General features: G+C 41.3%; 1 protein-coding gene across 1 annotated transcript in view; it reads left to right on the forward strand.

The window, feature by feature from the left end:
* ZC3H4 (zinc finger CCCH-type containing 4) overlaps positions 1 to 12,924 on the forward strand; it is a 589,226-nt gene that overhangs the window by 127,316 nt on the left and 448,986 nt on the right. Inside the window, exon 5 of the mRNA XM_044083867.1 lies at positions 12,587 to 12,765. Coding sequence (XP_043939802.1) covers positions 12,587 to 12,765 — 179 coding nt within the window. The remainder of the gene's footprint in view (positions 1 to 12,586; positions 12,766 to 12,924) is intronic.

A 12,924-nucleotide genomic window follows, 5' to 3' on the forward strand; every position in this document is an offset into this window, starting at 1 on the left:
ATTGTCCTTTCAGGGCCCAGCCTCCATGTCTTTCTGCCGGCAGGAAAGGTCTGACGTGGTTAGTGCCAAAAGTTGCCTGTTAGCTCAGCTTGGGAAGCCTTTATGCTGACACTTGTCATCCTCACATCTGATGTAACCATGTGGTCAGCTTCACTATTTTGTCTTCAAAAAGAGTAGTATCTCAGTGGGAACCCTACCTTTTTAAAAATGATTTTGTCATAATTTTATCTTATGTCTATCAGAAAAACAAAGTGCAGTTGTGGGTGCAAGTTTCATATATAGACTCTCAGTCTAGCTTGCTTATATTATTTGGGTAATGAACATTCTGAAAGTCATGTTCAGTTTGCCAATCGTTATCCCAAAGACAGTAAGGAGTAGACTGAACTGCCCTTGCATCTTCTTTGATAACAGATATCTGCAGGACTTTGCACAAGTAGCCATGTTGTAGTCTTTCCCTGTGATGGATATTCTCCCTCAAAACAGAAAAAGTTAATGAGAGAGGTTAGTAAAGATAGCCATGCATCCACCTCTCAAATGTAGTCTGTGACTGATGACTACCAAAATACATTTTCTGCCTTTTTACTGTCAGTCTGCTTTTCTTGGGCCCTTTAGCATTTCTGTTTGAAGTCTGTTATGGCTCTGGGCAGAATGTTCACCTGTCAGTCAACTGGGAAATGATTACAGAGGATTATTTTATCTGAGGGTGAGGGAGGTATTCACCAGGTTCTTGTGAGGGAAGATGTCAGAGGCTCACTAATGGAGGTAAGACATATTGCTTCAATCCCAAAGATCATGTGTCTGGATATTCCCTAGAAACATGCACAGAAGGTCAAACATTATCCTTTCCTTCCTATCCTTTCTTGTCCAAACAAGGGGGTTGGTATGATTTTGCTCATGGTTTTTTTAAAGCTGTTTAGCCTTTTCAAATCCCTTTGCTGTTTCTTCCACTGTGACTCTTTCCTTCCTATTCTGAGGAAAGTTTTTTTTTCTGACTCGGTCAGTGAGTGATTTGTTTATGAAGGGGAGCAGCAGATAGCATTTTCCCAATTGAAATCACTGTGTGTGCATTATAAAATTCAAACACAGTGGGAAATTAAATTTTGATTTTGGCCAAAGTCTTTTTGAGGTTTTGTAGCAATTGTTGCTTGTGTCTGTGTTGTGGCCAGACTTTTCTCAACAGTGTCCGTGATGATCTGACTTGTCCATGCAGACACAGTAAATAAGATGGGTAGGATCAACTATCTCCTTTTTTTATCTACTTGACATATTAGTAATGCTGAATAGTTAACTGTTTTGGGGGTGACCATTTATCAACCTTAGTATTTGCTGTTTAATTTGGCAATTAGTTTACATCAACATTTTTGATAGGTAAGAGTCAGCAGTTTTCTGGTGATTTTGTTCAGATGATTCCTGGCTGATGCTAGAAATAACTGTTGCTCATGGCTTGCTGAGGACATGTTTTTAGTTAGGTGTACCTCAGAGAGAGAGAGAGTTGTTTTAGGTAAACATCTAATTTATGAGGGGCAACATCAATAAGCTAATTGGTATTCGCCTAGGGCGCAGATCATGAGGGGGCACAGCCGGGCACTCGTAATATCTCTCTAACTCATGTGTGCTCGAGTACCACTTTAACAAAAAAAAAAAAACACACCTTACAATCCAGATTAACTAGAGAGACTGCAGGGATCTGAGTCCGATTGGACTGTTTAGTCAGCAGCCACGTAAGTGGCGTGGCTGCTGATTAGTCCTATTGCTCTTGCACACTCTTCCCACAGTTTGCATTGGGTAAAGCAACAAGCGAGAGTGAGAGGACGGCAGTGGAATCTTCTTCCGAGGCATGTGTGAATTTTATTATTGCTAATTGAAAAGTAATCCACAGTGACAGGTGGATAGTTTCTTTTCAGGTAAATGTGAAAAAAAATAATGGGTTCTTCTAACTTTTTTTTTCCCCAGCAGGGCCAACCAGATATATATATTGCATTTTTTTTTTCCTGGCAGGGTCAACCAGATATTTTCTGTATTTTTTTTCCTGGCAGGATTGACCAGATAATTTATGTATTTAATTAATTTATTATTTTTGTCAGGATCGACCAGATACTGTTTAAAATGCAAATGTGGACTGGTTACATATTTCTTCTTTGTAACATCCTGGGCCTGGAGTTTGGGTGGGGTCAACCAGATCATAGTAGATGATGACATCTGCAGTGGGCTGGCTGTTTTGGGGACAGTTTGTGACTTTCTAACACTCCTGGCATGGTCAACCAGAAACTAGTAGTAGGTAAAGTTAAGCATTGTGTGTGTTTTGGGGGCTGTTGATGACATTCTTTTTTTTTTTTAATAAACTGTCCTGGCAGGGTTGACCAGATACTAGAGATGCAATGTGTTTCAGGGACTATTGATTTTTTTTTTTTTTTTTGTAATATACTGGCATGGTCAACCAGATACTAGTGATCTGTGTGTTTTGGGGGTTGTTGATGACTTTATTTTTTTATACTATGCTGGCAAGGTTGATACAGGCGATGCAGTTTTTTTTGGGGACTGTTGTGTTTTTTTTTTTGTTTGTTTTTAATACTGTAATACACGGTCTGGCATGGTCAACCAGACACTAGTGGTCTGTGTGTTTTGGGGGCTGTTGATGACTTTCTTTACTATTATTATTATTGTTATTATATTTTTTAATTTAATATCTTGGCAGGAGTCAAAAAGATACTATTTCTGAAGTGTGTTCTAGGGAGCCGTTTAAGGATAACTGTTTTTTCTAACCTAATATTGTTTTGTAGGGGTAGTCAAGATAAATAGGACTGTTCGTCAATGTGTTGTTGAAACAAGCTGTACTCTTGTGTGAGTACAGTGTATATGGGTGAACTGAAGTAAGATCACTGCAAGTTTTTGGCTATGTGATGTGAAAGAAATGCAGTAAACCACCACAATAAACAGAACATGCTGGAGGGATAGATTCCTGTCCCAGAGACTTGACATACTCTGGAATAAACTACTTGCCTATAACAAACAAAGCTCCTCATTAGCACTCTTCAAGAAAAATCTTGATGATTGGATGGGAAATAGGAAATTCACCCTGGGGATCACCTCTGTGGCTCTGCTGTACAGTGGCATAGGAAAATAATTTTCTTGGGTGGCAAAAGCCAGGGTACCTTTTTGACTGGGCTTGTATAGGCCCCAGGGCCGATAACCTAGTACCTACCTATGAATAATATAACCATGGCCTTTTATTTTTGTTATTTTAAACATTGTAGGCTCAAAGCAGATTCTCTGGGTAGGCAGTTGGAATGGGGGTAATGCTTATGTTCAAATAGAATGACTGCAGTTCTGTCTTGCTTTGCAAGAGTAATGTGCATTTTAGTGAAGTAAGATTGTCCACAACCTCTGTTAAGTATTGTTTGTGTGAAAAAAAGTATACTTAATTAATGACAGTGTCATCTTTTTTTTTGTTGCTGTTTTTGTTTTCGTTTTTAACCTTGCAAGATCAAGTCATATACTGTGGTTGGGATTGTGAGTGGAGATTGGGTTTGTGTGAATGGAACAAATGGCCCAGCTGCTTTTACTGTGCAGTTCAGCAAAGCTAGAATTACAATACTTTTGTTTCTGTACTTTACGATAAGTCTAAAATAATTAGCAAGTTTACAAGTAATTCTTGATGTGTTATTTGATATCTGTTCATGTGTATACCGATTGCTTATTTAAAAATGTTTCTAATATATTGGAGCTTTTCTCTCCACACACATGTTGAATTTTTTATTTGTAATAAGGGGCACACTAATAAGTTTTGCCTAGGGTGCAAAATAACCTAGCACCAGGACTGCCCACACAGGTAATAAAAAGCCGTTATTGAAACTAAAGCTCAACATTATTGCAACAGTTTATATTCCCTCTTGAGTTCTTTAAAGCGTCTGCTAACGCTATAGCTTACCCAATATTAATTCTTGTAAAAAGATGCTTTGGAAATGATTCTGCATTGTTCCCGTTCACAAAGCAGAGAATGGATCATAGCATCTCCAACTTTAGGCCAATAGCTGTTTTGACACCATTCTCTAAAGGACTTGAAAGATATGCCAACAACTTCTTGCCCACCTAATTCACCTTAACCTACTGGCCTCAACTCACCATAGCTTCAAACTTGGCTGTGCACCAGTACAACTCTGTTGTCCTTGCTACATGCTCATGATCACCCCAATATACATAGACCTCTCCAAAACCTTATGTAGTATATCCCACACAGTGCTGCTAAGCATGTTGGCCTAACTTGGTATAGCTGGTGAAATTACATAGCTGGCTCTGAAGCTATGGGAGGTAAACTGAAAGGTTTTCATTTTGCATTTATTCCTACTATTTTTACAATTCCTAAGGATCCATCCTTAGTTCCCTACTATTCAGCATTTTCGCTAATGATATTCACAGGGGTTGTAGAACCGTGGATGCATCATTCACTACACAGATAACTGTACCCTTATATGTTCAGCCAACTCACTTGACTAGTTAAAAACTCGAACTTAAGTAGCCTTTAGTAAATTTTAAGCCTTGCTTACCGAATGTCCGCTAATACTAATCTCCAAGAAAACTAAGTTAATGAATTTTACAACTAAACCTGCTCTCATAAACACACCTCAAATAAATATAACCGAGGCAAATGGTAGGATTACAGAATAAGATATAAACCTAGGCAAATGGTAGGATTATTAAATAAGTCACACAGAACTCTTGGGTGTTCTTGTATATCACACAGACTTAACTTTGATGGGTTTAACAATATGCAGTCTCCTTTCAGATTTCTGTATAAATATCTTGTAGTAAACAAGAATACTGTGCCTCTAAAAACTACTAAGGAAGCTGCGCTGGCTCCATTCCATAACACGGTCCTTAATAATAAGGAGGGTAGGATACTGGAGATATATATATATATATATATATATATATATATATATATATATATATATATATATATATGGGTCTACTTCATAAGATCGACATTCATTTGGTCGACAGCTCATTTGATTGACAACCAGTATTCAAGGCACTTAACAGGGATTTTCCCCCCAAATGATGTTCATCGTGTTACCCTGCTGCAGTCATCACACTTGGGTTATCCTGCCGTCAGGTGGTCCCGCAGTCGGCCCGAATTCCAAAGTCTTGGTCTGGCGTAGGTTGCTGTCGCTTCTTCCCTGACGTCAGAGTGCCAGGGGTATATCAGAGGCATCCAACGCCATTTTCTTCAGTCTTTCTTGCCACGCGGTGCCCGAAGCAGTTCGCAAGTGCCGGTCGGCCGACACCTGAGATTTTCTAATCAAGTTTCAGTCCGAAGTCTTTAAAGCTAAGTACCCCGTTGGGGAACCTTTTCTTGCCTCAGTCCGATGTCAGAAAAAGTTAACAATTGCATTTCTTGTGGGAAGCAAATACCTCATAAGGACTTTCATTCTTTTTGTATACCTTGCCTAGGCCCAGACCACGACGTCACTGGTTGTTGGTTTTGTGCTAGGTTCAATAAGCGAACTATGAAGCAACGCTTTGATTTCGCATGACACTACTTCGGTAGAAAATTTAATTACACTATGCCGTCGGAGCAACCGACTACCGGCGTGCATAAAAAATGCAAAGATAAAGACAGGCAGCCTAGATCCAAGCCAGACTCCGAGGCCTCAGCTGGGCCGGTTTTCAGTGAGGCGCCTACGCAGCCCCTAGCTACCGCTGAATTGGATCCCCAGACCGCTTCGGATCCTCCAGCAGAGAGTTCTAGGCAGACGCAGCCATTTTCTTTAGGCCCTACCGACGACATTGCAATAGGGGAAGCCGGTGCTGTAGAAACACCTTCGGTTTCTGAAGGTGTCTTCAGACCGACTACTCTCACCATAAAATCTTATGCTAAACTTAAGACTCCTCTAAAACCAAAATAGCCTACACTTCAGTCTCCAGGTCAAGGCCCTATGCCTAAGAAACAGATGCTTAAAATGGCTGAAGATTTGATTTCTTTGATCAGGGGTTCCCAACCCCCCCCCTGACAAAAGGCCTAGACAAGAGGAGGATTAGGCCTCCTCTGATCAAGTGTCTGTTTCCTCAGGCTCCTCTGAGGAACAGGATTACTCCTTTCCCCCTTATGAAGATTCTGATGCTGAAGACTCCATTCCCTCAGCTTCTCCCCCTGAAGATTATTCCTTTGGGGAAACCTTACATTACATACCATGAGGGAACATCTCCACTGGGAAGGTCAGGACTACTCCAACTTAAAGAAAAGGCTCCGGAGAGTTTCTCTTACTCCCCCAGCACAGACCACTTGCTATCCCCCCAGTTTTGGACATTGTAGATGATGTTTTCTTAGAATCTAGTCTAAATCCAGATTCTCTGCCTCCTGCTCCAGCCAAACCAGATAGATACTATAGAGTGCCTGACTCACACAAATTCCTTTACAAAAGCCCTGTTGCTGATCCAGAGACAATCTCCCAGGGTCCCAAAGGGGCTAAGGCTTCTATGGCTAAAAATCCTGTACCCTCAGAAAGGGACTCCAGAGCACTAGATAGGTGGGGGAAGAAGGTTTACACCTCAGCTACTCTAGCTATGAGAGCACTAAATTGTCAATTTCACATGCTTAAATACCAGCAATTCCTAATGTCTCAAATAAAACAAAAGATGGACACGCACCCTCAGCAGTCTGAATTCAAGGAAATGCAGGATCTGTTGCATGCAGCTGAACAGGTGGGCAAACATACTTTACAATGTGGTTTTGATGCCTTGGAAGCTTCCTCTAGAGCAGTTGTTACTGGGTCTGTTATATGTAGGCATGCTTGGTTAAAGGAACAATCTCTGCCTGATCATGTTAAAGCAAAGTTACTGGATGCACCCTTACAGCAGGATGTCTTATTTGGGGTTAAAGCAGAGGACGTTTTAAAGAAAATGGAGGATAAGGCAAAATCTTTGCAGACTGTCAAAGATTTCTTACAGGAACAGCCCCCACGCTTCAGCAGAAATTGGCCAACAAAAAATTGGTCCTTTCCAGCTTCTGACAGACCACAGAGGGGTAAATACAGGCGCCCAAGGGGCAGAAGACAAGCACAAATCCCTTACAAACCTCACCAATGGGGCACTGCAACACAGAAGGGAGGCGAAGACAGGTCCCAAACTACTAGAAGGCAAACACAATGACTTAAACCTCAAACGGCCAAGCAAAACTCTCTTGGCAGCTCCCTTTGGAGGAAAATTAGCACTTTTTGCAGACAACTGGCGCATCGTCACAAAGGACAAATGGGTCCTAGACATTATCTCACACGAATACAGATTCCATTTCTACACCTTGCCAAGGATTAAAGGAATGCCAAACCTGCCACAAAATCAATGGGCAGAGGCACAAAAACAAATTACAGCTCTCATGGACATGAGAGCCATTCAACTGGTACCTACACAGGAGCAAGGCCAAGGATTTTACTCAAGGCTCTTTCTAGTCCCCAGAAAGGACAATGCTTGGAGACCCATTCTGGACCTTTCAATTTTAAACACCTCCTTGCAAGTACCCAAATTCAAGATGCTAACAATACAGCAGCTTCTTCTCATATTAGGCAAGAAAGCTTGGCTAGTAACGTTGGACCTCAAGGAGGCATACCTGCATGTCCCTATCAGACAAAATTGCAGAAGATACCTCCGTTTCATTGCAGGTTAAACCTATTACCAATTCTCTGCACTGCCCTTTGGCTTATCTACTGCGCCCAGGGTCTTCACAAAATGCCTGGCACCAGTAATTGCATACTGCAGACAAAGAGGAATTCAAATATACCCATACCTGGACAACTGTCTCATCCAAGCAGAAAGCAAGGACATTCTCTTACAACACCTGGCTTTTGTAAAACATCTAAGTTGCCTAGGGTACACAGTAAACGAAAAGAAATCAAAACTAGTGCCCTCACAAAATATGACATTCCTGGGTGCCAGCTTGAATACAACGGCCCAGATGGCTTATCTGACTCCAGACAAACAACTACAATTAACTCAATACTTCAGAACAATGGCAACAAAAACCCAACTCCCTGCAAGAAAAATTCTGCAGGCCTTGGGCTTCATGGCATCTTGCATACTACTAATACCATTTGCAAAACTGCATATGAAGAAATTTCAATGGTACCTAAAAGGCGTATGGACTCAACACAGCCACAGCTTGGAAACAATGATACCTCTTATTCCCTGCCTTCAACAGGAGTTTCTATGGTGGTCACAGGCATGTCACCTCAACAAGGGTCAGCCTTTCACCCTACCCTCAGCCAGGCAAACTATGACAACAGATGCATCAGACTATGCCTGGGGGGCACACATGGCAGGACGGTGCATTCAAGGCATATGGACTGCAGATCAAAGAAATCTGCACATCAGTCAAAAAGAAATGCTAGCTGTACAAAATGCTCTGACAGCCTTCAAGGACCTCTTACATCCAGGACAGCTTATCATAAGGACAGACAACATCACAGTAATGTGGTACATAAACAGACAAGGGGGTACACACTCCTACCCTCTATGCAGGCAAGCAATGACCTTGTGGAACACAGCACTGGCTTACCAAGTTCAATTACAAGCTCAAATCCTGCCAGGAAAAAAACACATTGGCAGACGACCTAAGCAGAAACATCATGGATCCCCACAAGTGGAAACTAGATCCACAAGTATTCGCAGTGATAGCTCAAAAATGGGGGCTCCCAGACATAGACCTGTTTGCCGGCCCTCAAAACTATCCGCTAACAAAATTTTGCACAAGGACTTTTCACCATCAAGCTTGGAAAGTGGACGCACTCTCATTCAGTTGGAAAATGCTAACAGTATATGCCTTTCCTCCATTACCCCTTCTCACAAAGGTGCTACTGAAAGTCAGGATGGAGAGACCCCGAATGATACTCATTGCCCCAGACTTGGCCACGCCAGCACTGGTACCCACTACTAAGGAATATGGCCCAGGGCCCACTATGGATTCTACCACAAATTACCCACCTGCTCACACAGCAAGGCAATCAGATTCTACACAGCCAGCTCAAAACCTTAAACTTGGCTGCATGGCAAATCACCTAAGCAACCAGCCAGCTCTTCTCTCACAAGCTGTTTTGGATGTTATTCTGGAGGCCAGAAGGCCCAGCACCAGGAAAGCCTACTCAGACAAATGGAAAAGGTTTTGCGCCTGGAACCAAGCTAAAGGCCAAAATACCCTTCAGCCTGACATACCTCAGATTCTACAATATTTAACTGAGATGTTACACAAAGGGCTTTCTTTTTCGTCTATTAAAATCCACGCCTCAGCTATTTCTGCTCACTACAACACGGATCCTCCCTTATTTTCACATCCACTCCTAAGGCAGTTTCTCAGAGGGGCCAAAAACATTAGGCCTCCCAGGAGAGCACCAACACCTACTTGGGACCTCAACTTTGTTCTGGAAAAACTCACGCTACCTCCTTTTGAGCCAGCTTTCTCAGCTAACTTAAAGTTTATATCATGGAAGACTGCCCTGCTGCTAGCAATTACTTCAGCTAGAAGAGTTTCAGAGCTTCAGGCACTAATGGCAGTAGAGCCTTTCCTCATTTTTCATTAAGACAGAGTTTCTCTACGAACTAACCCCTCCTTTATGCCTAAGGTGGTATCCAGTGTGGCTCTAAATCAAACCATCCATTTACCCACCTTCTTTCCAAATCCACAGAACAAAGGAGAAAGACTCCTGTATTCTTTGGACATTCACAGGCAACTAGGTTACTACTTGGATAAAACTAAGGTTTTCAGAAAATCTGACCAGCTTTTTGTATCCAATGCTACAGCATCCAAAGGAAAGGCTATCTCAAAACAGACCATTTCCAAATGGATAGGACATTGCATATGTTTTTGCTACACCCACCATGGAAAACCAGTTCCTGCTACCATAAGGCCCCACTCTACCAGGGCAGCAGCTACATCTGCAGCCTTCCTCAGGGGGTTGCCAACCAAGGATATTCTGGAAGCTGCAACTTGGAGTTCAGTACACACCTTCACCAAACATTACCACTTACCACTTTACTCCAAGACTAGAGCTGGCTTCGCCACTGCAGTTTTGCAGGGCCTTCTAGCCTCCTCTAACCCTGTTTGACTCCACCTCCCATCCTTAGCTTTGAGATTCTACCCAAGTGTGATGACTGCAGCAGGGTAACACGATGAACATAGTACAGTTTTGTACCTAACATAAATGTAGGTGTTCAAGTGTATACCCTGCTGCAGTCCAGGTTACCCTCCCTCCATCCCCTCTGAACTAGCTGAACTTATCTCTACCACTCTATTCTGTACTACCTCTGTGGTGTATTGGCTTGTGCCTAAGGGTTTTTGTTTTATTTTTTCCATATAGCTATATGTATATATATATATATATATATATATATATATATATATATATATATATATATTTTTTTTTTTTTGCCTACCTATTAGGGGCACCTGACATCTGGGGCAAGAAAAACTGAAGAAAATGGCGTCTGATGCTTCTGATATACCCCTGGCGCTCTGACGTCAGGGAAGAAGCGACAGCAACCAACGCCGGACCAAGACTTTGGAATTCGGGCCGACTGCGGGACCGCCTGACGGCAGGATAACCCAAGTGTTATAACTGCAGCAGGGTATACACTCGAACATCTACATTTATGGTAGGTACAAAACTGTACTTTGTGCGACCCTGGAGTTTGTATATAAAATTCTGGGGATGTAGGGGGGCGAAGCCACCCACATATTTCCATTTAAACCATGAAAATACAACAAAATATACATTTTAAAGAAAATACACACACACACCCAACTATATATACCAACTCCAGGGTCGCACAACATTGGGGAAGGAGGTCAAATCCCAAGTTTTTGCCTTGAGATATATATATTTTATATATATATATATATATATATATATATATATATATATATATATATATATATATATACACATATATAAGGTGTATGCCACAGCAAACCTGGCTTAGAGAGGCCTCAATTGCTATACTATTCCCCTGCTACATCCTTAAATACCTGGAACATATCTTCAAGCAGCTGTTGGAAACCTGTAAAAAAGTGCAGACCTCCTTTTGGGAAGGAATACTGTTAAATATGGGTGTAATGCTATTAGTGCTGCCTCCAGTGTTGTTGCTGTGGTTCAGTTTTTAGAAAGCAGTCTTGATTGGGGAATGCAGTCCTTGAATGAATTGTTAAAATACATCTGCTCATTGTCTCCCCACCCCAGTGCAGAGCTGCTGTTTGGACTCCTATAAAATGTGGTTCTTGCATATTATCGCAACCACGCATTCATCCCGGCAGTTTAACTGTGTGATGAAAGCCACGCATTCTCGGTAGCATTCCATTCTCAGTGAAGTAACGTGCTGCTGAGAATGCGTGGTTGTGAAAATACTTAAACCATAGTCTCTTAAAACTGTCTTCTGTGCAACTAAAAGCATTGCAAAGCGTGGTTGTGATAATACTTTGTCTTCTGTCTTAATTAATTCTAGCACACCAGCAGTATTTTAGCTGAAAACATAAGGCAGAAGACTTTTTTTTTTTTATGCGTTCTCGGTTGACTGTGAATGGATAGTTGTTTAAAGTAATACTGGATTTGACCTTTTAAGCATGTTTGTGTCACTTAAGGAAAGGATTTGCTATTTTTTCTGGGATAAGGGATTAAAATATCTTTAATTAAATTCTTGAGAGTCATTTTCTTTAAATAATTACTTTATGATTAAATGGTTAAGCAGCGTAGACATTTGAACCTGATATACGCTAAAGAGAAGGCGTGCAAGTACGCTTTCTCTCATACTTTCTCTCCAGTGTCTATATTATGTTCTAAAGTGTACTTACAGCATCCACAGAAATGTGGTTGCGATAATACGCAAGTACCTAAAATGTTTAATAAGTTAGGGGACTAGGGGAATACTGCAGAAACTATCAAGGGTCATGTTCCATCCATCCTTTCCTAAATGTCATACGAATTTTCCCACTAAACAAAGACTGGAGGGAAGATGAAGGAAAACCACTCAAAGGTACAGTAGATAGAAAGGCCTTCAAAAAAAAAAAAAAAAAAAAAGATGGAATTCCACCCTGGCCTCCCCTTCATCCCTGCCATGGGCCAAACATTTCTCTTTTTCTCTCCTCTGCTGACAAATCTGTAATAAAGACATCATCCTATCCCAGCTTGAAAACGGTCATCCTATTTTTGCCACTGCCTCAGTACATACCACTGCTCGGCAAATCCTTTTGGGCATTGTGTCCCTGTCCATGTTGTAATGTCATTGGTGTGCATTCTTTCATAATTTATCAGTTGTGTATTTTCTTGCACTTGCATGTTTGCATTCACATATAGTATATAAGCATTAGTATATGTTTTATCAAAACATTGTATTTAAGCAGTTTATTAAGAATGCTTCCACTGATCATCTCAATTGAAAAGGGATTGCTGCTGCTGTGAATAGTGCTGATGGCTGTTAAAGACCTTCATCTTAAGATTTCAGACTGTAACTATTTTACACTTAAAAACTTGGTAGAAATTTAGTAAACACTACTGGGAGGTTTGATAAGGTGTTCAGTAATGCTGTTCCTTAATTGCATATCTTACAGGTGTAAGAGGACGAAGTCTCAGAGGTCGTGGAGGCAGAGGCAGTATGAGAGAACGAGGAGGAAGAGGTAGCATGGGAAGAGGAAGCAGAGGTGGTAGAGGGCGCGGAAAAGGTTCAGTGGGAGGCGAACCCATGGATGCTGATGACAGCATGTATGATGAAGATGCAGAGGTTATGGAGGTTGGTTGCAGTTTTCAGCAGTTATTTTCCAGCTACATATTCTGTTGCTGAATTTTTAAGTGATAGTGGTTGCATTTTTTTCTTTCTTTCAAAAGACTTAGATTTCTACTCATTGATGTCAGTTCTGATTCATCCCATTTTTATATTTCAGGCAGCTGA

The sequence above is a fragment of the Protopterus annectens genome, chromosome 1.part0 (assembly GCF_019279795.1).
Source record: "Protopterus annectens isolate FY-2018-M chromosome 1.part0, PAN1.0, whole genome shotgun sequence".
Taxonomy (NCBI): domain Eukaryota; kingdom Metazoa; phylum Chordata; order Ceratodontiformes; family Protopteridae; genus Protopterus; species Protopterus annectens.